Genomic DNA, 24,686 nt, shown 5'->3' with positions numbered 1-24,686 from the left:
ATGCACAAGAGGCCAGTATCTGCACCCACGGCTGTGGGACCATCTGAAGGAATTACTTTGCTTCTCTCTTGCATGTGCTCCCACGTCCAGCAGCTTCCCTTACAGAATTACCTACACATTTTCATCTCATTGGATCTCAGGTTGCTCAAGAAATGACTTAACATTCTGATCTTAGGGTGTTCATCTCGAAGTGGGAGTGTCACCTTTCCCACCCCCCGACAGTCTGCACCTTTCTCAAGCAGGCAAGCTTTTTGCCCAGCGTCATTGTGTTTGCCGTCATTAGCCCAGCAGATGGAGCAAATGGCTGAATAAAGGAAACCAGCACACGGTCTAGGGGCAGAGGTAGATGAGGTGAAAAGAGAAGAAAAGCGAAGTGACTAAGCCCCATTCCAAACCTGGCTGTTTGCTAGCTGTTAGCTTCCTGCTCCAAACGATACCACACTGTGTGCATTACAGGTAGAAAACGGAGTCTTTAGAAAATAACTGTGAGCAAACAAGACTTGATAGAAGGATGAGCACTGTATGAATTGCTCTGCTGCAATGGTACTGAACTGAACAAATGCTGGGCCCACCATCTGCCCTGAGCTCAGCACGGTTGCTCCCTACTCAGACCCCTAGAATGGCAGTGCTCCATGCTCTGGCACGGTGGCGTTGGCCTGAATGTATGTCTTAAAGGTCCTCTAAAAAAGAGTCAGCAGGTAGTGGTCTTTAAGCTGATGTCGAGCTCTTATGAGTGACATGAAGATTAAAGTTAATCTGACTGTGAGATCTTTCAATCAAAGAAATGGATCTCCTTCCCCACCCAGCACCCTGAGTCTGTTACCATAGCAGCCTGAGACCTCCTGGTCTGTGTTGGTCGGTTCATTTGTGCATCCTGCACACCTAATAGCTTTGCTACCAGCTTGTTGAATACATGTTCTTCTGAATTATGGGAAGTAGACAATGCCTACTTCTCTTACGCTGCAGACACATTTCCTACACCTGGGCAGTCTGTGATGCAGGCAGGAGCACCTGCCAAGTTCTAAACAGACTGTCTTGTACTGATGGAAAGCTTTGGGTTCTGGATAAAACTAGAGACTGGGGTAGGATTGGTATGTGGTTCTAGTTTGAACTCACAGCTTCGTGGATAGCTCTTGTCAACTACAGCTGAGCGGTCTTGTCTTCCCGCAGCATTTTCATGGCCTGAAGGAGCTGATATTAAAGGTCCCTTCCAACCCCTACCATTCTATGATTCTATGATTCTATATTTGGCCAGAAGGCATTGGAGAGTGCTAACACACACTAAAATTAGCTGCTGGACCAACACATCCACTTTCAGTGGTGCTGTATTCTTCTCAGAGCTGCCCCTGGAATGCTAGAGACCTTGTCCAAAAAAAGGATTATTAATCTTTCATTGGTTCAGCCACCTGTAATGCAGTGCAATGGGCAGGTGAGAGGCTTAAATAGAAAAGCTCTGACATTGTCACGTTACAGATCGGAATCATAGAATATCTCAAATTAGAAGAGATCTGTAAGGGTCATTGAGTCCAACTCCCTGCTCCTCATAGGACTACCTAAAATTAAGCTATGACTAAGAGTGTCATCCAGACGCTCCTTGAACTCTGGCAGGCTTGGTGCTATTACCACTAACTTGGGAGCCTGTTCCATTGAGTGACCACCATCTCGGTGAAAAATGATTTGCAGAGTATTCTTCCCTGTCTGAAGACCCATCTCCAGTCCACAACGGGAGAACATGACTACTAGGATGCCGGGGCACCAGAGCAGTGGCCTGCTCAGTTGGAAGCTTGCTATGGTGGAGGAAGGTTTTGGCCTCTGGGGCTGTGACACCAGGCAGTGGTGGGTACAGCACCCTCAGAGGACGGCTGAGGAAAGTTACACAGCCCCATTGCTAGTGGTGCTTCTCTGCTCTTCAAACTCACTGCAATTCTCACACCCACTTAAGCTCCCCTAAAAATAATTTTCAAGTGACACCTGAAGTACCAGCCTGGATTGGGTTATTTTTACTCCTTTTATGGCACTTTTCCTTGGGGAATCTTAACATACCTCATAAAAGAGGGCAAATGGTGCTATCCTGTTGCACACATATTTAAGGAGTGCCTCATGGAAGAAGAGGCAAAAGTAATGATTGCATTTAAATGATTACATGGGGGATCTCAATATTTACAACTATATAAATGGTGGGTGTCAGGAGGTTGGGACATCCCTTTTTTCTATGGTATCTAGCAACAGGACAAGGGGTAATGGGGTGAAGCTGGAACACAAAAAGTTCCACTTAAACATAAGAAAATCTACTTCACTGTTCAGGTGAAGGAGCCCTGGCACAGGCTGCCCAGAGGGGTTGTGGAGTCTCCTTCCTTGGAGGTCTTCAAGATCCAGCTGGACGTGTTACTATGCAGCATGTTCCTGAGTGACCTGATCTAGGTGAACCTGCTTCTTCAGGGGGGTTGGACTAAAGGTCCCTTCCAACCCTACCATTCTATGATTCTGTGAAAAGATCCCTGAGAGCCTTGGTTTAAAGCAAGTAGATCTGTTCCTGTCAGTTTGAAGTCGCCAGTCGTAAGTCATCTAAAATAAGCAAATTTTAATGACAGACAGCTTCCTGTACTGTATTAATTGATGATTTCTTTCTCTGTGGTAAACTGTCCATCCTAAAATACCAATGTGCTGGTGACATTGCAACTCTGACAGACGTGTGTGCTCTTTGTTACAGCTATCAAGCCTCCCACCCCACCTTCTGCCCAGCCAGGAGAGGACCAGAAAGCCAATAATATAGTCACCATCACAGGTATCTCCCTATGCTTGTTCATCATCTTTGCCACCATTCTCATCACCCTCTGGAGGAAGCTCTGCAGAGCTCAGAAGTGCAGCACCGCCGTCCGCCGGAACTCGGTCCATTCCCCCAGCTTCCGGAAGAACTCCGACGAGGAGAACATTTGCCAAGGCAGCAAGCAGCGGGACAGCTTTGCAGAAGGAGGGGATGCCCCTGTTAACATCCCTCTGACCTACAGGCGAAGCATCCAGTTTGCCCAAGAAGATGATGCCTCTGGAAGTGATAACTTTGGGCCAAACGCCCAAAAAATAATCCCTCCGATTTTCAGCTACCGCCTGGCACAGCAGCAGCTGAAAGAAATGAAGAAGAAAGGCCTGACTGAGACCACCAAGGTGTACCACGTCTCTCAGAATCCCCTCACAGACACAGTTCTTGGTGCCACCACAATGCTCCCCCTGAGTGGGGAAAGCCAAGAGGAGGCAGCAGCTAACAAATTTAGGATCAAATCTCCCTTTGTGGAACAGCCAGCTGGTCAGCCCAAGTTCCTGGGGGAAAGCTCTCACCCTAGGCTGGATTTCCCATACTTGCAGGCCAATCCTGCAATGAGCCCTACACAAACCTTGATAAGAAGAGCTCATTTCAAGCACCAGGATAACAGAGGGGACTTAACCGAGCGGGGTTGTCACAGAAACCCGCAGTTTAGAAGAACAGCCAGTTTCCACGAAATGAAAAAGGCCAAGCCTTTCAGGGAGAGGAGCATGTCCACACTCACCCCCCGACAGACTCCTCTCTACAATGCCAGGACCAGAACGTGGGACCAGGGTTTGGAGGACAGGACGCGGCCAAAATCGAGAAGCGCTAATCCACCTTGTGAGAAGCCGGATCAGCCCCACAGCACCGTGCCAAGGTGTGAGCCGCAGGGCCATGGCCCGAAGGGCCACCACAGGGCAGGGCCCCCAGGGAAGAAGCTAGACCTGGTCACTGACCACCAGGCAGCTGGTCAGGAGAAGGCAGCTGATAAGCCTGAGCCCAGCCGAAGCAAGAGGGGGCCCTCACCCAACCCCCGAAGCACGTGGCGGAAGGAAACGGGCTCAGCTGGCAAAGATAGTTACCAGAGAGGCCTCAGTGTGAGCCCTGCTCAGTACCGAAGGGACAAGTGCCAGAGCTTCCCCTTGGACCCCGAGTTTGCCTTTTATGATAATACTACTTTTGGCTTAACGGAGGCAGAGCAGCAGATGATCGACCTCCCAGGGTATTTTGGCTCCAATGAAGAGGATGAAAGAAGTACCTTAAGCATTGAGAAGCTGGTGATCTGAGTGACTCACCGCAGCCCTGCAGGAGGGGCGTGCGCAGGGGAGGACCCAGGCTCTGTTGGCTTCTGGTGGGAGGAGCTGCAGGAATCGCTTTACCTCCACATGGACCAGGAGGGAATAATGCCCCAAGTCTGGCTTGTGGGAACACATTCCTTTCTAATTACTGGAAAGTGCTTCCATACCATTATTTTTTTTTGTATATATGTGTGTAAAAGACACAGAAAATACCCTGGGGAAGCACATGTTAGTAAAGGTGTGATGCAAGAATAGCCAATAGATTTTATTGCGTAATGCAGTCACGTTTCAAGCATCATACATGGTGAATGCCACTGATCTAGCTTTTCCTACCTTGTGGGCTGTGTGCTAGTAGATTATGATGTCCTAAAGCATCTGTCATCCGGTATCCTCAACCATTTGTTCTAATTAGTGACTCATTTCCCATTTAGAAAACACAAGTTGTGAGCAGTTTTCATCATTTTTCTGGTAGTCATTATTGAACTGTGTTGATTCGTCATAGTTACTCAAATAAGTCATTGGATGGTGTTTCTTTTAGGTGGTTGCATGGAAGTGCAACTAAAGCTGAGTACCTGGAGTGAATTTAAAATGGAGGGGTTATTTTTTGTTGATTCTAGACTTTGGTATTTTCTTTCTGCCAATATTTATCCCAAGAAAACAGTAACGTACAAATATTTGCAGGAAATGGGGAGTAAAGAACATTGTACTGGAGGGCAAAGGAGATGGATGATCAAGTTTTAGTCCTCACAGAAATGTTGCTGCAGCATTTAAGCACCTGTAAAAGGCAGTGAGAGAAGTGCTGAATCACACATCCTTTCCATAGTCATCTTTGCCTTTGTTAAGCTTTAGAAAACGTAAAATAAATTGACAATCCTACTACTACAGCAAGTTTGAAATTGTGAACAAAACCAGCAAGCAACAAATCTACTTGATGCAAACAAAAAGAAAAAATGAAATGGCTTGACACCATATGGTGGTTCCCAGAGGACCTTATGGTGAAGTACAGAGGACCTTATGGTGAAGTACAGAGGACTTTATGGGGAAGTAGAGAAGTCACATTGGGATTTTTTTTTGTTGTGCTTTAAAGCCATAGATCAAAAATTGGTCACTGCACACTGCTGCAAGGATTCAGAGCTGGGTTGAAACTCCAGTTAATAACAAAGATGGAGCTGGGGCCAGGGAAAATGAGTCAGAGGCTTTGCCTGGCATTTGCTGCAGGGAGCGTGCAGAGGCCTGGCAAATGCTGTTGGGCAACCACCGGAGAAGAGGGGCTGCTGCCTGTGGAGGATGGAAGGAGAGAAGATGGGTTCAGGCAGGGGACTGTTAGTCTTAAAACAGCTCTCCCACGAGGAGCCCAACCCAACGTAACCTTTACCCTGCCGTGTGGGTGTGAAGGGAAAATGAGCATATGCTTACTTTGCTGGCATTAGGCTGCTGTCTTCCTCCAATGTGGCTTGCAGAGTGGAAAGATAGATTTCCCAGTCTCACGCTTTTTCTTTTCCCCTCCAAGCCAACAAGGATTTTAAAGGGAGAGCAGCATCGCCATGCCATCAGCCAGCACCTGCTGCCACCCTGTCCATGGCAGAGAGCAGCAGCTCACCAGCCACACCTTCCCATAAACTGCCAGCCAGCTTCAGGTGCTCTTTAAAGCCTTTGAGAACATGTCCACGCTTGAGGACAGATCCAAAGCTAATAAAGTACAATGACTCTTTAAATGGCCTCAAATGAGCTGGAAATGAGACCTCTGAAGCAATTGCTGCTCAGGTTACTTCCCACCCCTGTGCCAGGGTAAACTCTGTGGCATGAAGCACGTTTGCCCTCAAGCAGTGAGCTGTCAGCATAAGAGCTACAGTGCTGCAATATCTGTTTCCAGCCCTGGTGACCCTGGAGAAATAAGATATCAAGTGTACAGCACAGCAGCATTCAGCATCTCGCTTGCCTTTAGCATGAGTGATTCAAGCTTGGTGGTAGTCCTCAGATCAAACAAGCACTTTGCTAGTGGCATTTTACCCTCTTTATAAAGAAGGTTCTGCAGCATTTCCTGGGGTTTGCTGAGGGAGCTGCAGGGTCCTGCAGATTGCCCTGTGACCCTCTCTTCTCCGAGGGGTTTCCCTATGCCACAGGAGGAAGAGACTTTGCCCTAAGACAGATTCCTGCAGCCTTGTCTCAGTCTTGGGCTTCATTCAGAACAGCTACTGCAATGCATCATGTGGACTTACATACATCTCACACCTAGGACAGCAAGTCAGACCCCTTTCCTCCCAGCTCGTCAGATCTTGCCTCTTTTTCTTTCTCAGAGCAAGTAAATAACCCCATATTAACTTAGGGATGCAGGCTGAAGCCAGTCCAGCTGTAATGCCTGCCTCTCCATATTGACACAGAGTGAAACAAGCTCCATACTCTGGACCTTACCTTACTCACTGCTCTTACTGGGATCTGACTAAGCTCTGTTGGCTTCATTTCCTGCATGATAATCCATTATCAGATGTGTGATCAGGCGCTGAACAAATTGTCAAATCACTAATGCTGTCCTTTTGCTGCTTCCATTGATTTTCAGCATGCAGAGTTGAGCATTGCCAGCCTGTAATCCTTACCCTGCTTCCCACTGAAGAGTAGGTTTGAGCATTGTCTGCCAGAAGACGTTAATTTCTCTGAGTCTTCTGCCTAGACAAAAATTGTCCTTACTGCCCTCAGCGCTGCATCAATGACCCCACAGTGATTCCTTGTGTTCCCAACGTGCAGTTAGAACCTTGCAGTAAGATTATACCACAATAAAATACAGGAGGAGTGCTCAGAAAGCCAATAGTAAGTGCTGGCTGTCTGCAGCCCCAAGAGCAACCTCATTGCAGAGATATGGGTGCAGGTTTTCCAGGTGAGTACATGCCCACTGCTCGGTGCAGGCTTGCCAGGGCACAGGCTTTGGGAACACAGCTCCCTGGAGTGCTGGCCTACTGTGCTGCATTGGTCACCCTTCTAGTCACTGGGATGTCTAGTAAGAGGTGAGAACAGGGTTTACCTCTTGACAAAGCATAGGACTCAGATTCTACATTGAACCTTTCACATGTCTCTGCATGATCTCCAGGACAGCTCAAGCCACGGAAATTAAACTTACCTTGCAGACCCTCTCAACTACCCAGGACAGCAGGTGCAAAAGCACCAGAGCCAACACCAAAACAATGCCTTTCTCATGTCATGAACGTTCTTGAGATTTTAATCCAAATTTTCTTCAAGTTCCTACTGTTGAAAACCAGATACAAGGAGTTAGGTCCTACTCAGATGATTTTATTTCGCCCTTTATGGATATATCATGCAAATTACAATATGTATGGATCTAAAAGCAAAGAAATGGAAAAAACCCTGCCATTTAAAAAAATTACTGTAATTCAGGAAAAAAATGGGCTCATTCTACAACTCGGTAGTGAAATGATTTGCATCAAGCTGATATTACTGTACATTTTTAACTGTTGTTATTAACAACTTGTGGGAAATAAATTTTTGGTATTCCACTTTGTTCAGTCACTTGTGTTGCTCTTTTCTTTCGCTCCGAAGGGACAAAGAAAGCAGTGTGCCTTATGATTCGATCACCTCCCACTTTCAGATTCCCCTTCACTAACTCAAGGTCCTCCAGTAATTTAGATGAGGATGTACAATTGAATCATTGTATTGTATATACTCCTAAGAATATCTGTGCTAGTTTGGAGTTTAGTAAAATTTGCCTAATTCTAATCCTGGGCATAAGTCCAGTCGGCAGTGTTGTCTTTGTCCGTGTTACTGTGTCATGGTGTGCTGTAGAAGTGGATCTGCAATGGGAGGCTGATGGCAATGAGACCCAGTGTCCATGCTGTCCATCTCGTGGGGGATTCACTTCAAAGTCGCCTTAGTCCCGATACCTGTTAGCAGCTGGAACATGCCCATCCATTGCTTTGGTTTCATGAGCATTCTGCAGCTGAAGTGTGGCAATTGGGAATCACAGGGAGTACACAGTTTTAATCAAAAAGCAAAAATATCTTTTACTTGGGAACAGTCTCCAGATCCAGAACAAAGCACCGAGGAAGGCACACCAGGTGAAATCCATTTCCCCATCATCTTGTTTCTATTCATGTGTTCTCATAACTGAAGTACTGATGGTTAAAATCAAGATGAGAAAGTTGTAGCCCTTGCAGAGTACAGCTAGCTAAAAGAACACGTTTGGTCAGTCAAGGTCCAGAGAGCTTTTCATAAACATTGTCCAATGAAGTTCTGAAAATTGCTGAAAAAGAAAACTTGTGTTATTCCATGACTGAGATCCATCTGTTTTCCATTAAATTGTTGGCTGGCTGTGCTCAAGCAACTCGTGGTGTTAGCTTCGGCTCCTAGGAGCAAGTGCAGCTCCAGTCACCACCAGGCATGCTTGGTGATGGGCATGACATAACAGAGCGCTGCCTGTTAACTCACACAATTCTTTTTCAGCCTGTACTTGTTTTCTTTCTGAAGCAGCAGGTTTCAGCTGCCCCGACTGTTCTCACCGTCTCCACTCTCGCCATCAACAAAGAAGGGAGCCCTGATTTTCATGGCTGAGTATTTTAAGGAGTACCACATGCCGTGCCACGTAGACCAAACCACGCCGTTGTCGTGGGATCCATTGTACCTTCCTGTCCTGTAGTACCGTCCGTTGAGGTTTACAGCGTGGCACCTTGCAACGGTGCAGGAGAGAGAAGAAGGGAGATGAGGCTTAGCGTGGGAGAAGGTTGCATCATCACAGTGAAGCACGGTTTTCACACAACATACATTTAGAAAGACCATGATGGGATTCACTGACAGATTCAGACACCTAGACATATCTGTCTGTACTGAACTGGTTATCTAAAGGCTTTCAACAGCCCGTGGAGATAAGGTGTGGTTAATGCATTTAGTGGAACCAAGAGAAGAATGTGGGTCGTCCTAAAGTAGACACCTACACTGGGCAGATAATTCAGCTTGTTGACAGCTTCAGTTCTGGGCCCCTCAGTTCAAGAAGGACAGGGAGCTGCTGGAGAGAGTTCAGTGCAGGGCCACAAAGATGATGAAGGGAGTGGAGTATCTCCCTTATGATGAAAGGCTGAGGGATCTGGGACTCTTTAACTTGGAGAACAGGAGACTGAGGGGTGACCTCATTAATGTTTACAAATAAGTAAAGGGCGGGTGTCAGGAGGATGGAGCCAGGCTCTTCTCAGTGATGGCCAATGATAGGATAATGAGTATAAGCTGGAACATAAGAGGTTCCAAAGAAATACAAGGAAGAATTTCTTCCCTGTTCAGGTGACAGCACTGGAACAGGCTGCCCAGATGGGTTGTGGAGTTTCCTTCTCTGGAGACATTCAAAACCCACCTGGAGGAGTTCCTGTGTGACCTACTCTAGGTGGCCCTGCTCTGGCAGAGGGGTTGGACTAGGTGATCTTTTGAGGTCTCTTCTAGCCCTTGAATTTCTGTGAAATTTTGTGAAATTGGTTCTTTGAACTAGGGACATGATTCATTAGGCTTAACAGAGGGCTGTAATACCATTTGGTAGGCTATAGCTCAAGTGTAGGCAGCTATGTTTTGAAACCTAAAAATGCAAACATTTTTTAATGAAGGTAAATCCTGTTATTGATGCACATTCTTGTAGCTCCACTAATTTCACCAGTTTGTGAGGGCCTGGTCAAAGAAGAGGTTCATCCTGCACTAAAGCAGAGAAAAACTGAGCATGGTGTGTCCGTGCTTCCAGGCTGATGAACCTGAGTCCCGGTCTCTTGGTGTGTGGGATATGCCTGACTAGCAAACAGACCATCAAGGCTATTAGGAGGCAGCTTACCCCCTAGATATGCTCCACAGTAGAGAAATGTCCTTTGTACACATTTGGTGATCTTAAAGGTCTTTTCCAATTCTATGATTCACCTTGCAGTGGCTACAATTGGGGTTTTTTTTCTTCCCGAGACATAAACCAAAGCACTTTAAGGAATTTTAATTGGGCTCTTTTCCTTCCAGCTCATTCCCCTCTATGCATTCATTTATTAAGACCCATTTTCTTAAAACAAATACAACTTACCTGCTTTGCTTCATAACGAAAAAAGCAGATTCCTTCTTTTAGAGACTCTATAGCTGTGAAAGCCTTAGATTTGGCTGGTGTAGTTGGCAAGCACACCACACACAGCAACCCCTAGCTGCTGTAAGGCAGGCAAGTCCTCTCAGCTGTGCAGCCACCCACACCCTGTGCAACCCAGAAGAATCAGCTGGTTTCCGTACCTGTTAAACCACCAGCCGCCCTTGTTCTCTGTTGCACAGTTGCCTGCCAGGAATCGATCGTGATCCTTGTCAGATGTGGTGAACTGCATCCCTCTGTGAGAGGCTGACCACTGATCTTCAAAATTGCTCCCGCCAGACAGAGCATCACCAGCGTTACCGGAATAGGTGCCAAACCATAACCTGTAGTTGTCCTGCAAAAGTACATGAAACAGGCCTTTGATATTAGCTTTTTCTGCCCTTCCTTCCATTTTTGAGATAAAATTTGCTCTGGGTGTTGTATCCACTGTCAAAGGCATGACTGCTGAAGTCAAAGGGGACTTTTAGCCTGGTGCTATAATGATCTTGGCATAGATCAATATGTGATTTAAACTTTCCAAAGAGACTCAGGGCTTCAGGATTTATTGTCTTTCAATAACTATTTGATACACTGTACAACAACTTGGAAGGCTCTTCCTAGCTCATCAAGAACAACTTGGCAGGGGTCCCTTCCAACCCTTAAGATTCTGTGATTCTGTGAAACTGTGCCAAGTGGTTGCCATCATAAACTGATCATCATAAACTGAAATTGTTCAACTAGAATAACTCCTCAGGAATTTTGCTCTTCTAAGAACTATAAGTCATCCAATTTCTAGCCAAATGGTCCCATCCTGGTAGGAATACTTAGAAGAATTGTTCCACTGGGCACAGCTAACATCTCAAAGACATTTGATATGGTATAGAAGATTACTTTTGTGGTGTCATGTTCCACTTTGAAAAATAGCAGTAAGGTAGTAAAATTAGGCACTCAGATTTTTCATGAGAAAACTCTACTTGCAAACTGAACATAACATGTACATTTCACGAGTGGGGATGGAGTTGCAACTAGGACTGATCCACACAACAGAACTGATGTCCTTGGGTATTGATGCTACTTATGTGTGGTGTTGTCATGGTTTTGTGTGGAGTTGTTTCTGGTAAGGGGGAAGGGGCTGTAAAGATGGCTCCTGTAAGAAGCTGCTCAAAACTCTCCCCAGCTCTGAGCCAGACCCACTTCTGGGACTAAGCCAATTGGGCACCTCCATGATCCCTTTTTAAGAAGAAGAATTTGGAATAGGAGTGTTCTTCCTGTTCCTTCTTGCTGTTCTTGCTTCTTTTCTGGCTGGTGGTGGTGGTACAAGGAGTTGGAAGAGAGAGAGAAGCAACCATGTGGACCCCAAGGTCACTGAGGGAAGAGAGGAGGAGGTGTGCTGGAGCAGAGACTCCCCTGCATTCTATAGAGAGAACTGGTGAAGCTGAGATTTGTTTGCACTTCATTAACGTCCCTGTGCCAGGGGCAGTGACTATGCCCAGAAGAGGCTGTGTCCCATGTGAGGAACCCTGTATTTGCAGAAGCTGTAGCTGCTGGGAAGAACCCATGCCAGAGATGTTCATTATGGACTGTGTCCTGTGGGAGGGACCCCGTATTGGAGCTGGGGAAGAGAGAGAGGAGTCATCCTGCTCTGAGAAGAGAGAACCAGCAGAGACCATCTGTGAGAGACTGTCATGGTGCTACATTGCTGGCTGGGCAAAACCATGGCAGGTGTTTAGAAAGGCAAGCCTGCAAAGAACAGCACCTGCACTCAGCAGGACACTGTCTAAAGCTAGAAAGCAAATGTGAAAACAAAGGGGTGTGTCTGTCATTGGGCTTTCTGTGTCAGTAGCACAGTGTAGTGCTACAGATACCTCTCTTCAAGATGGCAACTTACAACTGCTCTTTCGAAGGTTTGATAGAGCTGTTTTCTTTTAAAATGAAATAGAGAGGGTTTGCTCTGGTGATGACCTTTTATGTGACAGCCTGAAATACTCTCCTAGGAAGCAAGAGAACAGAGTTCCATTTCGTTGCAGAGGCTCAAACCCTTATCCCCTCCCTCACAAAAGACTCTTAATCGTGGGGACTGAGGCAGGGAGCTGCCCTCTGTGCAGCAGCAGAGTCAGCAAGAGAGCACGTGTACATGGTCATGCCACTCGGTGGCTTGGGCACGCAGCGGCTGCGAGGAAGAAGTCCCAGTCTTACATCCCTGCTCCCAGGGCCGTCTGTGCCAAACCAAGAATTCCAAGGAACCAGAGCAGGTAAGTTTTGCAGACCAGAGCTGTAATTACAACTCTGATACTGATTCTGGTGCTGCATATGCAGATGCCCCAGGGTCACAGACAAAACAAACAAATCCCTGCTCTCTCCATTTCTTACCTGCTCATTTGCAAGCTGGAAATTTTCATAGAGTGCATAACGTCTTTGCCCGTGCCAGTCCATCAGGTCAATCTTTAATGAGCTCTCTCCTAAACACAAAGCAGGTCCTGTTACATGAACTATCTCAGGCAAATTGGAAAGAAGTCAGCATAGGGAAAATATCTGCACCTCTAGTGAGCAGGTCATAGATGTGGTCGTTGCCCAGCCAATATTCATCATTCTTGTTCTGGAATTTCCCAAATCCCAGTTTGTAATCATCCCATTTCCTGCAGTGAGATACATATACTAATTTCAGCAGGTGAAGAAATGAGACAGTTTGTGACACTTGGCTGTCACAACAAGTAAAACTTCATCTGTAGCTCTAGATGGTCTTCACCACAGGTCACAGGGGAGTCTTTCTTACAGTGTCTAAGCACCCTCCTCCCCCTCCTTCTCCAATGACCTTGGTGTCACATTCTCACTCCCTGTTGCTGCTGCTGTTTGGCAACTGCCCTTCTTCCCCTTCTCCAATACATTATTCACAGAGGCGTTACCTCAGTCACTAATTGGCTCAGCCTTGGTCAACTGCAAGGTTCATCTTAGAATTGACTAGTCCTAGCCCTATCTATCAGCTACAGGGGAAGCGTCTGGCAGATCTTGGTTTAAAGAAGCAACCCCTGTAGCTCACCCTGCTACCAAAAACCTTGCCCAGGCAAAACCACTACAGTATCTGATTCATTGCAAGCTGAGGCTGAGATTTGTCACTCTGCCTTAGAAGCAAATACAACCTGTAGCTTGCTGCTTCTCCTGCTAAACCTGTTGGGATCAAACCTTTAAACTGCCAGATGCAGCGCTCGCAGTATGAGGTTGTCAGATGGAAAAGGAGAGCAGCACCTGCCATGCTGGTCTTCAGCAAAGTGTCTGATGTTGTTCTTCACCCAGTCATAATTCAAACACACTCCTGGCTGGAAATGAAAGTTGTAGTCCAAAATATGCTGCAATCCTTGATGTGTGATGAGGTATGGGGAAGAATAAGAAACTGAATAGAAGCTGCAAACAAATGCTTCCAGATGAAGTTAAAAGGAAAATATCAGGGTTTGCTTTGTGCCCCTCTTCCATTTAAATCTACTTTTAATTCACTAACCACTTTCACTTCTGCTTTTTTGCAGGATTACTGTTGGGACATGGCAACTTGTCCTTCAGAGATATAAACTTTTTAAGATAACTCTCCTGCTGTTACTTCCCATCATTTCACTCTCTTAAAATCTCCTGTTATTTGTGTATTACCTTTGATAGTAGCAAATACTTCCTGTATATCATCATTTCCAGTTTTACTAACCCCATGCTAATTTCCCCTCTCCTGTTGCTGTGAGGGATATTCATTCTGCCTGCACTACATATTAGTCAGTGCTCCTCTTCAGGATGTTTTTCATTCACCTCCGCTGAGCTGTGAGCTACTGTGGCTAGGTAGCTACTACTCTCTGGGCAAGTCATCTTAGAGCTGCTTGAGGTAGATTTGCAGTCATCTACACTCACTGTAAGAGACACTAGGCATGCCCTGGAATTGTGGGTGCTATGATAGTGAAATAATCTTCATGGGGCATTTCTTCTTTACTGTGTTATGACAGCATCTGTCCTCCTGGAGATTTCCAGGTGAATGTCACGTCTCTGGGATTTTGCAAAGAGAAAAGCACAACCTGGACCAGTGGTTTGGTATCTTTTTGAATGATCTGAATAAGGAAATGTGTTATGCCATGCTGAACATAGTTCCAGATATGAGAATAGGTTCAACAGCTCTCAGTGTATGCACTGGCAGCAGGCACCTGCCAATTTGGAGCCTTTGACAGTCTCCAATAGGGATCAGACATGTCCACATGTGCACACTTACTCAAACACAGAGAAGGCATTATAGGTCCATTATGAAAATGTCCTCCTACGACCATTATGCACCACCAGACTGTCCTAACGCAGAGTTCTCACCACTGAGGCACAGCGCTGCATACCCTGCCTCAAAGGCAGCGTTTTGCCAGGCAGCAGGACGCGGGTGGGAGCTGAGGCCCGAGCGCCCACCTCTCGTGGCAGCCCCCACACACCGCACCCACCTGTTGAAGCTCTCCCGGCCGCTGCTGCGCCGCTGAATGACCGTCCACCCGCCGCCGTCGGACATGTCGCAGTACGCCACGAAGGGCTCTCGGTCTGCCCGCGGCCTGATCCGGTAGTAGCCGCTTTCGGTCTTCTGCCGGTTATACACGGTGGAGCAATCTAGGCAGAACGGTACCAAGCTGTCACACGGGGTGGGGGAGAGCAAAGGCTTCTGTGCAGCCAAGAGAAGACATTGCTGAGAGGCTATGTGGGCTGTGGGCACTTGGGCAGCCTGTAGATAGCTCTGCAAAGGCGAAGCAAAGGGTTCAGTAAGGCAGTAGCAATACTGGGCCTGACAGAGCAACAAGGCTGGAGAGCCTTTACAGCCGTGCCCTCCCTGGGAGTAATTTCTAGATCTCTGGTGGGAAATGGGATGGCTGCAGCTCATGCCAGAGCTACAGCATGGGAGCAATGCAGAACTGGGACTAGCTCTGTCAGCAAAATCATTTGCAGGGAAGCTAATTTCTGTGTGGAAGATAATCTCAGCTATACCTCAAATTGCATCAGGGCACCAAACATCTAAACTAAGATGCTAAGCTCTTGTGACCAGCACTGCCAGGGCAGCACATGTACTAAAACTGGAACAATACAGAGATGATCAGCATGGTATGTTTGGTTTTTTTATCAGTAAATTTGCTGATGACACCAAACTGGGAGGACTGGCTGATTCCCCAGGAGGCTGTGCTGCCATTCAGCGGGATATCGACCAGCTTCAGAGTTGGGTGGAGAGGAACGTCATGAGGTTCAACAAGGACAAGTGCAGAGTCCTGCATCTGGGAAGGAACAACCCCATGCACCAGGACAAGCTGGGGGTCGAACTGCTGAAGAGCAGCTCTGCAGAGAGAGACCTGGAGTCCTGATTGATAATAAACTGAACATGAGCCAGCAATGTGCCCTCGTGGTCAAGAAGGCCAATGGCATCCTGGGATGCATCAAGAAGAGTGTGGCCAGGAGGCCGAGGGAGGTTCTTCTCCCCCTCTACTCTGGCCTGGTGAGGCCTCATCTGGAGTCCTGTGTCCAGTTCTGGGCTCCTCAGCTCAAGAGGGACAGAGAATTTGTGGAGAGAGTCCATCACAGGGCCAACAAGATGATCAGGGGACTGGAGCATCTTTCATACAAGGAAAAGCTGCAGGAACTGGGGCTGTTTAGTCAGGAGAAGAGGAGACTGAGGGGAGATCTCATTAATATTTACAAGTATATAAATGGTGGATGTCAGGAGGTCGGGGCATCCCTTTTTTCTGTTGTATACAGTGACAGGACAAGGGGGAATGGAAAAAAGCTGGAACACAAAAAGTTCCATTTAAACATAAGGAAAAATTATTTTACTGTTCAGGTGAGGGAGCCCTGGCACAGGCTGCCCAGGGAGGGTGTGGAGTCTCCTTCTCTGGAGGTTTGCAAAACCCACCTGTGTGACCTGATCTAGGTTGACCTTCTTCTGCAGGGGGGTTGGACTGGATGATATCTAGAGGTCCCTTTCAACCCCTACCATTCTATGACTCTATGTTTCTGGTTGGATCAGAACAGAGCTTTTCAGCACCTCAGTGCCTCATACGTTCAATGTAATGTCCATGAAGGATAAAATCTTGGCCGTGGGACATGATTTCAGTTATGGCTGTTCTCAAAGTGGCACCAAGGAACAGAGCATGCACACGTGCCACTGCATCACAGGAGGGATTGAGGAAATGATGAACAAGGAAGCTGGCGTCCTCCAAACAGCTTTCAGTGCCTACGGTTGAGCCAGGCATACTGAGCTCTCATAAGTTACTCAAGGGAAACAGACTCCTCAAGAGCAAGATCTGTCTCTTCCTAAAGCAGACATCTAAAGTAGGCCTGACAGAGAACATCTGAGACGTGCCTGTTCCTCTCTGCATCGGAGTCCCAAGTGAGAAGCCAAGCTGAAGGTGCCTGCATTGCACCTGGGTGGGAGTTGGCCCCAGGGGATGTCTGCTGGTACCAGGGCCACCACTCTTTCTCCTTCCCATATGTCTGAATGCAGGGAAAACTAAACATTGTGGCAAGCTGAAATTTCCACACACACTACTGCAAACTGTACCTTGGTCATAGACTATCAAATTTCCACTGGTTGTGGGTAAAAGCATCTCATGTTGTGTGCTCCTGTTGCCTGAGAACAGCTCACTTTTTGTTCTATGGTAATTGTTCTCCAGGATGTCCTTCAGTTGCAGTTCATATAAGTAAAACAAGTCTTGAAGTTGTTTTAACCTTTGTCTTAAGTTATTGTTGTCTAGGAGGCAGATATCTTTTTCCTGCAGAGAAAATAAAAATCCCCACTCTTCAGTCAATGGTAAGAACAGAGAGGCAGAGAGAAGTACTGGCTGTTTCTTCTCAGCCTTAACATGTCACTCTGCCTCTGTGGATCAAGACAATTTGATGGTGGTCTCTTCTTAAGATACACAAATCTTGTACACCATGGGCTATTGGGTTGAACCCAGAGGAGAAAGGTTTTCTACAATGACCTTGCCACTGTTCAGACCATCCCAGAATATGATCAGATGTACAGAAAATTACTTTGGATGACAATCATTCCTCTTGAGTCCCATTTAATGGACTCAAGTGTGTGCAGACTGTGAAACTGCTCAGGGTATTAAGAGGGGGAAAACCTGGCTCTTGCTCTGCAGCCAGACCCAACCAGAGAGGTTCCAGAAACATCTTCTCATAAAACTGGAAGATAAAAGAGCTGATATTTTCCATAAATCTACTGAAAGTGGTGAGCCTAGAGTAGTATAACTTCAGACCTGCATCACCATAACCAAGATCAGAATCTGACCCACACTAGCTGGGATAAACATTTTAAGCATCAATCTGGACTGTGGCTGGTGTTACTCCAGTAAAAACATAAAAAAAACCAGAGCAAAATCTCTTCCAAGACAACCAAGCAAGCCCATGCAATGAGAATCATTGTCTCTTTTCACTCTGAGGAAGCTGGTTTGAGTGACACCAGATCAGGAACTGTTCTAGGCATAAGCAAAACAAGCAGTTGCCCATGACAGCAGACTGTCAAGTGTGCTCAAACATGGCCTCCCGGTTGGTTGTCCTCTACAGAGGAGGGTTTCCAGGTTGGAGGCACACAGGGACCTGCTCCAGACATCCCCAAGCTTGCCAAACTCTCTTTGCCAAGCTCTGGATGGCCCAAGAGAAATGTGCTCATCAGAAGAGCAGAGATTGCTTCAGTCTATGCCTATCTCCTCTCTCCCTTCCTGCTTTTTAAATTGCAATGAGTAAATGAAGGCAGTTTTCCATGAGGAAATGGACTGGAGTATTTCTTCACTGGCCATAAAATTGTTTTTATTTTAAAGGGCTTTTGTTGTTGTTGCTGTTTTTAATTCTTGGCAATGTCAGTCCAGCCACCCAGAGAGCTGCACAGCCCTTATCATCGTGAAAACCCTATATCATCAGGACAAGAGGAGTGACCTTCCTTTAGCTGCAGGCAGATGGGTTTTTGCTCTGGTCTCCATCCCTCCTGTGTGGGGGCTCTTATCTCTAGGTTACTGGGGATGATAAACCATTGAGAGGTTGTACAAACATTAGCCAGAAGATACGCACCGAAAACCTGGGTGCGGGTGAGCCAAAGCTGACCAGGAGAAGGAGCAACAGACACCACGACATCATCACACTCATTTCTTTTCACCTGAAAAGAAGCATTGACAGGCTGCACTGGTTTGTTTAGTTCCTCTCACAACTTAAAGACCTCTCACAGTTTAATTCTCCAGAAAATGCTGCAGAATTTGTCAAGGTGGTTGCTTGAAAATACAGGCAGGATAAAATTGGGGAAAATATGCATATTAGGGAGAAACTGAAGCATCAGTGCAGTGTGCTGATGAGGGGATTGAGGCTTAGGTCCAAGTTCCTTCTTCCCTGGAGAAATAAATACCTGGAGTGACCCTCCAGCAGCCTCTGCATCTTCTCCTGAGTGCCTTCCTCAGTCCATGGGGTGGTCTATCGGGATGGGATTACCTTGCAGGCAGAGGGCAGAAATCACACGTGGGACAGGGTGGGCATGGGACAGTTTTGGCTTGGATTTCAGCTGGGATTTCTGCTGCCAACCTGCCTCAGCACACAGATGGAACTTTGGCTGGAGAGTCTCAGCTAGAAAAACACTACGCGACCGTCGCTGGGAACGTGCAGCTGAACTCAAGGGAACAGCACAAATTGTTCACAGTGTGCTTGCATGGTGCTTCTAAAAAAGAAATAAATCAGAAAGAATCTTAAAAATCTGAAAAAAAATAGGCTAAATCCAACTCCCCTGCTTCACATCTGGAAGTGCTGCAGAAAGTTAGCCACCCAGCTGTACGCTCTGCTTCAGCTGCAGCTCTGTCAGCATCCTTGCAGCAGCTGAGGCGAGGGCTGCTCCAGACCCAGTAAGGCTGCTGTTACACGGGCAGGCAGGGCCCAGAGCAAGCTGAGAGAAGCGCCACATGGAAGTCACCCACACAAGTTGTTGTCCAGGTGGGTGCCCTGGCACGTGGCAATTTTTCAGCTTTGAGAGAGAAGAGAGTTCAGTACTAAAGCCCGGGAGTGCTGGTGTGGCTCATTCACACAGCCGTGTCAGTGGCCGCAGCACCAGCACAGAGGGCAGAATCAGGCCCCACACAGTACACGTAAGTGGAGGCCAAAAGGTCACAGGAAGGATGGGTTTGAGTGGCAGCTCCTGAAAACCACACAGTGCAGATGGGAGGAAAAGGAAGCAGCTTCAGCTGTGTCTTTATCAAACACATAAGAAACTCACGTACCTGTAACTCGCCTTGCCTTCAGACTTCCTCCTGATAAGATTATCTCCCTTAAAAGTCAGCTGCAAGAGAAAGTGGTCCTAAACTTGGCTGGGTTTCTAGAGGTTGATGAGATTTTCCTCTCCAGATGGCCCACACCAAGGGCACAGGTGAAGAACGTTTCACGGCACCAGGCAGTTCCACAGAAATGGCACTCGCAACTCCTGCTGTGAAAAAAGCCCAGCTGATCCGTTGTTACCCAACACTCATCCTGCTGCTTCCCAGTGAGGATAAATGACAGCTAGGTTTCTATCAGCAACGCTTTCCAAAGGACAGGGGCTCTGCTGGTTGCCTACCATTACCCACCTTTTTTGCTTAGGAAGCTCAACCAAGACTGACTTCTTTAAGTGTTTATATGAATCACTCAAGCTAACGCTCCCTGCGGGAGTTTTATCTCGCATTTAATACAGCCAAACCCATTTCAGTAAGTCCTGCAAGGTGGAAATAACACAGCTTTTCTGTTCAGCATTCCTTTTGCTGTTTAATCTGTTTTATATGTAAAAGCACAGCACAGCTGGAACGCAAAAAAAGAGTTGCAAATCTGAAACAAGAAGCGAGCACGGGGATATTAAGCAAGATTTGCTATTCGACTGAAATCTCGGGAGGTTTGCAGTTGTGTAACTCCTCTGAGCTGTACGATTAGATTTGCTAGCTAGCACAAACAAGAACATGTGTGGAAGAGAGAAATAAACCCCCAAACAAACAGATGGGTGCCTCCCTCTGCGCTACGGCCAAGGAATTACAGATTATTTTAAAGAAAACAGCAGGAATGTTTCATTTTACAGAGCTGTGTTTAGAGGAGAGACTATGAGGCTGAAAGACAAGACATATAAACCCATCATAAACTTCTGTGTTACTCTCCAGGAAAGCAGGACTGTTCCCGCTATTGCCAAGCACAGAGATGCTGTTTATTTCTTAAAATCTGCATTCCTCTTCTCCCACAAGAACCGCCGACCTGTGTCACTGCCAAAGAATTATGTAAACAGTGCTCTTCTTCTCACTTGTTCTCCACCCCCAGCTTTTGGCTGGTTTGGGAAGAAATTACGTGAGCGAAACATCTCCTCTCCTCCTTAGTGGGTAGTCATCCCTCTCTTCCACACCTTTTTGTCAGCAGCTAGAGCTGGCAGCTGGGTGTTCGGGCTCTGCACTCGGAGCGCAGAGGGCTGCACCCCATCCCTGGAGCCTTCCCCCTCAGCAGCGTCTCGCTCAGGTGGAGGCACCAGACAGCACATGAGATGCTGGACGCCAATTTATGCTCTCACCCAGATAGCCAATGTCCTCCTGAACCCATAAGCACCTCCCCAGTGTGTGGTGGCATTGCTGCAGTGGTGATGTGGGCAGCATGGCCTCCTCCTGCACTGCCTGCGGGGCCATGGAGCAGTGGGGACCCTATTTCTAACCTCTGCTGGTTCCTGCATAGGACAGGGTGGTGGAGCTGCATTTCTGGTGGAGCTCATGTGTGTCTGTTGTGTGACTGCAACTTAGCAGGAGCAGGACTCAAAGTCCAACTCTTCTTCAGGGACTGCCCAAACACCACTCAGAGCCAAGACACCTGGAGCACTCTCATGCTCTCTCGAGGACTCCACCAGCAATAGCCTCGCCAGTGTCTGCATGTGAAACACCCCGTCAGCTGCAGCATGTTTCTTGCATATCTGCCTCACAATGAACTTATTCTCACGGGACAGATGAAGCTTTAGGAGTATCTGAAGCACAAGAGAGGGGTTGCCATGGGGCTGAGTTCACGTGAGGTAGGTCTAGCAATAGGGTGTGCTCCACTGGCCCGGAGCTAAAATAATCAAGCCTTTGTAAAGAACGTGGACACTGTGTGATCACTGATGTTTTTCCTCACAGATGTTGAAATCTCCAGGCAATGCAACTGTAAATGCTCTTCTTTTTTTCCTTTTTTTTTTTTTCCTGGAATACACATGCTCCACCTATACTCTGCAGCTCAAATTCCTGTTTACTTACTTGTAAGGAGATCCAATTCCTTCTCTTAAGACACTCATTGATCTTGTCAGCAGATAATAACAACAGTTTCATTAACTAAAAACCTCCCTGCCCTGCTTGCCTCCCCCCTCCTTCCAGCAAAAAGTAAGGAGGTGCTGAATAACAGTCATAAAAAACTATCAGTCACACATTAAATACACAACCAGCACAAAAAGAATGCAAACTGGTGGGTAAACGTGAATTAAGAGAGTGGCTGTGGGACAGCTCTTGATGTTCCCACAGTCACGGGGCACTGGGCTCCCCCTGAAGGATGCCTTGGGATGGAGATATGAAGATGACACCTGATGGACATTTTCCCCATCAGAGCCCAACAAAATGCCACTGCAGCTGGGTGACAGTGGTGACATCTCAAAACTCTTCCAGAAGTAGTTCCTTGTTTCCTGTTCTTAAAGGGGGAAGGGAAGAAACGAGGCAGACTGCTTCAGACTCCACAGGAAGCAGAGAGATCTGAGGATTTCATAGCCAGAGTCTGACTGTCTACCTGTGCCCTAGGAAAAATCATAGTAGTCTAGAGAGTGCTTCAGGCAAAATAGCTCATTTACACTGAATCCAGGTGCTTTATGCATTTGCCATTGTATCATCTCTCTCCTTCCATGACCATCCTGCTCACTGGGGGAAGAGTGCTGCAAGGGCTTCTTTGCAGGCACTGCATCTTCTGCAGACACCTAGGCTGCCAGGTTTTTTAAAACAAAGTTAATGTATGAGACCTGAAACAAAAAAACCCTGCTATTTTCTTTAAATCTAACAATAAAGGGTTTAATCAAATGTGAGATAAATTAAAAAGATCAGGATGACATCAGCCACCATAGTTTCAACCTACAAAATACCGAAACCAGCGTATGTGCATTAGAAGTCTGTGGTTTGTCAGCAAGGAGTAACCACAGAAATCTGTGTGCAAAGGAGGAGTAACAGGGGCAGACCATGAAACACCCTAGATCTGAATGTTTTGATAATGTTCAAAGAGCAAAGACATAATTTGGTGGGACTAATGAGCCTGTATGCAGCCTATGAGTATCTAATGGGTTGACACAACAAACCTTAATTAGTTTATAAGTTGCCGAGGGCAAGCACAGGTCCAAGCAATCTCACATCACAAGTAGCTATACCAAAGGGAATTAGTCACAGGACTAGAGAGAGTATGTGGATTATCTGCCTGATCTTCTGCCTACCTCAGGTCAGAGAACTCCTCTCACCTAATTCACTCCCATTTGAATGGGAGCATCTCCTTGAGAGAATGACATTTTGGTGTAAAATATTCAGTGCTGAAGAACCAGCCACAGACCTTAGTGTGTTCTCACACTGCTTAATTACTCACATTGTTAATTACTATTGGATTTTGCCTGGAATCTGAATCTGCCAAGCCTCATCCTGTAGCCTTTTAATCTCATGATGCTCTGCTCTGTGAAGGGGAAGAGCCCTCTGCCGCCAAACATCTTTTCCCTGCTGGGGCCAAGTACACGAGCTGTGTGCCTGCCCCTGTATGGGAACCCAGATCCTGCTTACCTCCTCGGGCTGGGGGAAAGTCAGCAGGGTGGTGGAGGGGCTGCACAGAGCTTGTCCTGGGCAAGGCTGTGCACCACAGCACAGGGACATGTTGGAGGAAGAGCAGTGTTTGGTAGGGCACTGGGCTGGCATGGAGGGGGATGGAGGAAGGGCAAGAACAAGTCCTGCTCCTGGGATTATTTCATAAAATCATAGAATTGGAAAGGACCTTTAGAGATCATCTAGTCCAACCCCCCTGCAGAAGCAGGTTCACCTAGATCAGGTCGCATAGGAACATGTCCAGGTGGGTCTTGAAGACCTCCAAGGAAGGAGACTCCACAACCCCTCTGGGCAGCCTGTGCCAGGGCTCCCTCACCTGAACAGTGAAATAGGTTTTTCTTATGTTTAAGTGGAACTGTTTGTGTTCCAGTTTCATTTGATTACCCCTTGTCCTGTTGCTAGATACCATAGAAAAAAGGGATGTCCCAACCTCCTGACACCCACCCTTTAGATATTTGTAAATGTTAATAAGATCCCCCCTCAGTCTCCTCCAGACTAAACAGCCCCAGTTCCCACAGCCTTTCCTCATATGAAAAATGTTCCAGTGCCCTGATCATCTTGCTCTGGACTCTCTCCAGCACTTCCCTGTCCCTCTTGAGCTGAGGAGCTCAGAACTGGACACAGGACTCCAGATGAGGCCTCACCAGGGCAGAGTAGAGGGGCAGAAGAACCTCCCTCGGCCTCCTGGCCACACTCTTCTTGATGCATCCCAGGATGCCACTGGCCTTCTTGGCCACGAGGACACATTGCTGGCTCATGGTCAGCTTATTATCAATCAGGACTCCCAGGTCTCTCTCTACAGAGATGTTCTCCAGCAGGTCAATCCCCAGCCTGTCCTGGTGCATGGGGTTGCTCCTTCCCAGATGCAGGACTCTGCACTTGTCCTTGTTGAACCTCATGAGGTTCCTCTCTGCCCAACTCTCAAGCCAGTCGAGATCCCGCTGAATGGCAGCACAGCCTTCTGGGGAATCAGCCAGTCCTCCCAGTTTGGTGTCATCAGCCAACTTGCTGAGGGTACACTCTGTCCCCTCATCCAGGTCGTTTCATTCATTGCTGTTCAATGCAGAACATGTGTAGATGTGAGGAGTGCTGCAGGTGATGTATGGCAGTGTGTAGTGGAGGTGGTCTCACTGGGCTTGTTAGAGAGGCCTCCAGGGACTGTAGTGCTCCCCTGCCTAGACTGAGGATGCTGATCCACCTGAGGCAGGGGCCAGCAGCAGATATGTGGTCAGGACAGACCACGGCATACACATGAGCAGAACTGCAGCTTCTGCTGGCATCTCTGCAGTCCAATCAGTTGAATTGCCTCTCAGATTACACAGCTGCTGAACAAGTACCTTTCTAGATCAACATTCTGAAGCTTTAGGCCTGCTTATACCCCTTTTTGGGCACCTAGAACTTTTTCCAGATCCTGCCCTCACCAACTGTGGTTAAGTTACTCCTCATCTTTTCTTTCAGAAGACAGAGAGTTTTGAGATCCACAACCCAGGAGTGAAGTGCACTTTGCACTCTTTGTCTCACATCATGGCTCTTCTTTCTTCTGGAACTGTGGTTACCAGGACTGGAGACCTCAGAGCACACAGGCGCTAAGCAACATTTCCAAGCCAACATCTTCCCTGTTCATGGACCCAAGGATCTCACTCCTTCACCATGGAGATACATGCCACAGCCACCTGTGGCTGGCTACT

General features: G+C 47.2%; 2 protein-coding genes across 5 annotated transcripts in view; one reads left to right on the top strand and one right to left on the bottom strand.

The window, feature by feature from the left end:
- The window catches only part of THSD1 (thrombospondin type 1 domain containing 1), a 31,103-nt gene extending 23,458 nt beyond the window's left edge, over nucleotides 1-7,645 (top strand). The window contains exon 4 of one of the 2 annotated variants that reach the window (XM_061994170.1): nucleotides 2,711-7,645. In XM_061994170.1, the coding sequence (XP_061850154.1) occupies nucleotides 2,711-4,086 (1,376 nt within the window). In that variant the 3' untranslated portion in view covers nucleotides 4,087-7,645. The remainder of the gene's footprint in view (nucleotides 1-2,710) is intronic. The other variant, XM_061994161.1, reaches the window with a different exon arrangement.
- Nucleotides 7,368-19,876, bottom strand: LOC104561141 (fibrinogen-like protein 1). 3 transcript variants are annotated; one of them, XM_061994192.1, is made up of 10 exons: nucleotides 19,756-19,876; nucleotides 19,414-19,613; nucleotides 18,555-18,860; nucleotides 18,227-18,311; nucleotides 16,719-16,929; nucleotides 14,626-14,785; nucleotides 12,713-12,810; nucleotides 12,545-12,633; nucleotides 10,339-10,529; nucleotides 7,368-8,770 (listed from the first exon to the last, which is right to left on the bottom strand). In XM_061994192.1, the coding sequence occupies exons 4-10, from the start codon at nucleotides 18,299-18,301 to the stop codon at nucleotides 8,581-8,583; spliced, it is 1,014 nt and encodes a 337-aa protein (XP_061850176.1). In that variant the 5' UTR covers nucleotides 18,302-18,311; nucleotides 18,555-18,860; nucleotides 19,414-19,613; nucleotides 19,756-19,876; the 3' UTR covers nucleotides 7,368-8,580. The 3 variants fall into 3 exon arrangements, with proteins under 3 accessions (XP_061850176.1, XP_061850186.1, XP_061850193.1); XM_061994202.1 differs by having other exon boundaries at nucleotides 19,414-19,616; nucleotides 19,756-19,792; XM_061994209.1 differs by lacking the exon at nucleotides 18,555-18,860.
- Nucleotides 19,877-24,686: the final 4,810 nt, after the last annotated feature.

Source organism: Colius striatus, chromosome 1, assembly GCF_028858725.1.
Source record: "Colius striatus isolate bColStr4 chromosome 1, bColStr4.1.hap1, whole genome shotgun sequence".
In the NCBI taxonomy this organism is placed as follows: domain Eukaryota; kingdom Metazoa; phylum Chordata; class Aves; order Coliiformes; family Coliidae; genus Colius; species Colius striatus.
This window is presented reverse-complemented; position numbering and strand designations above follow the sequence as displayed.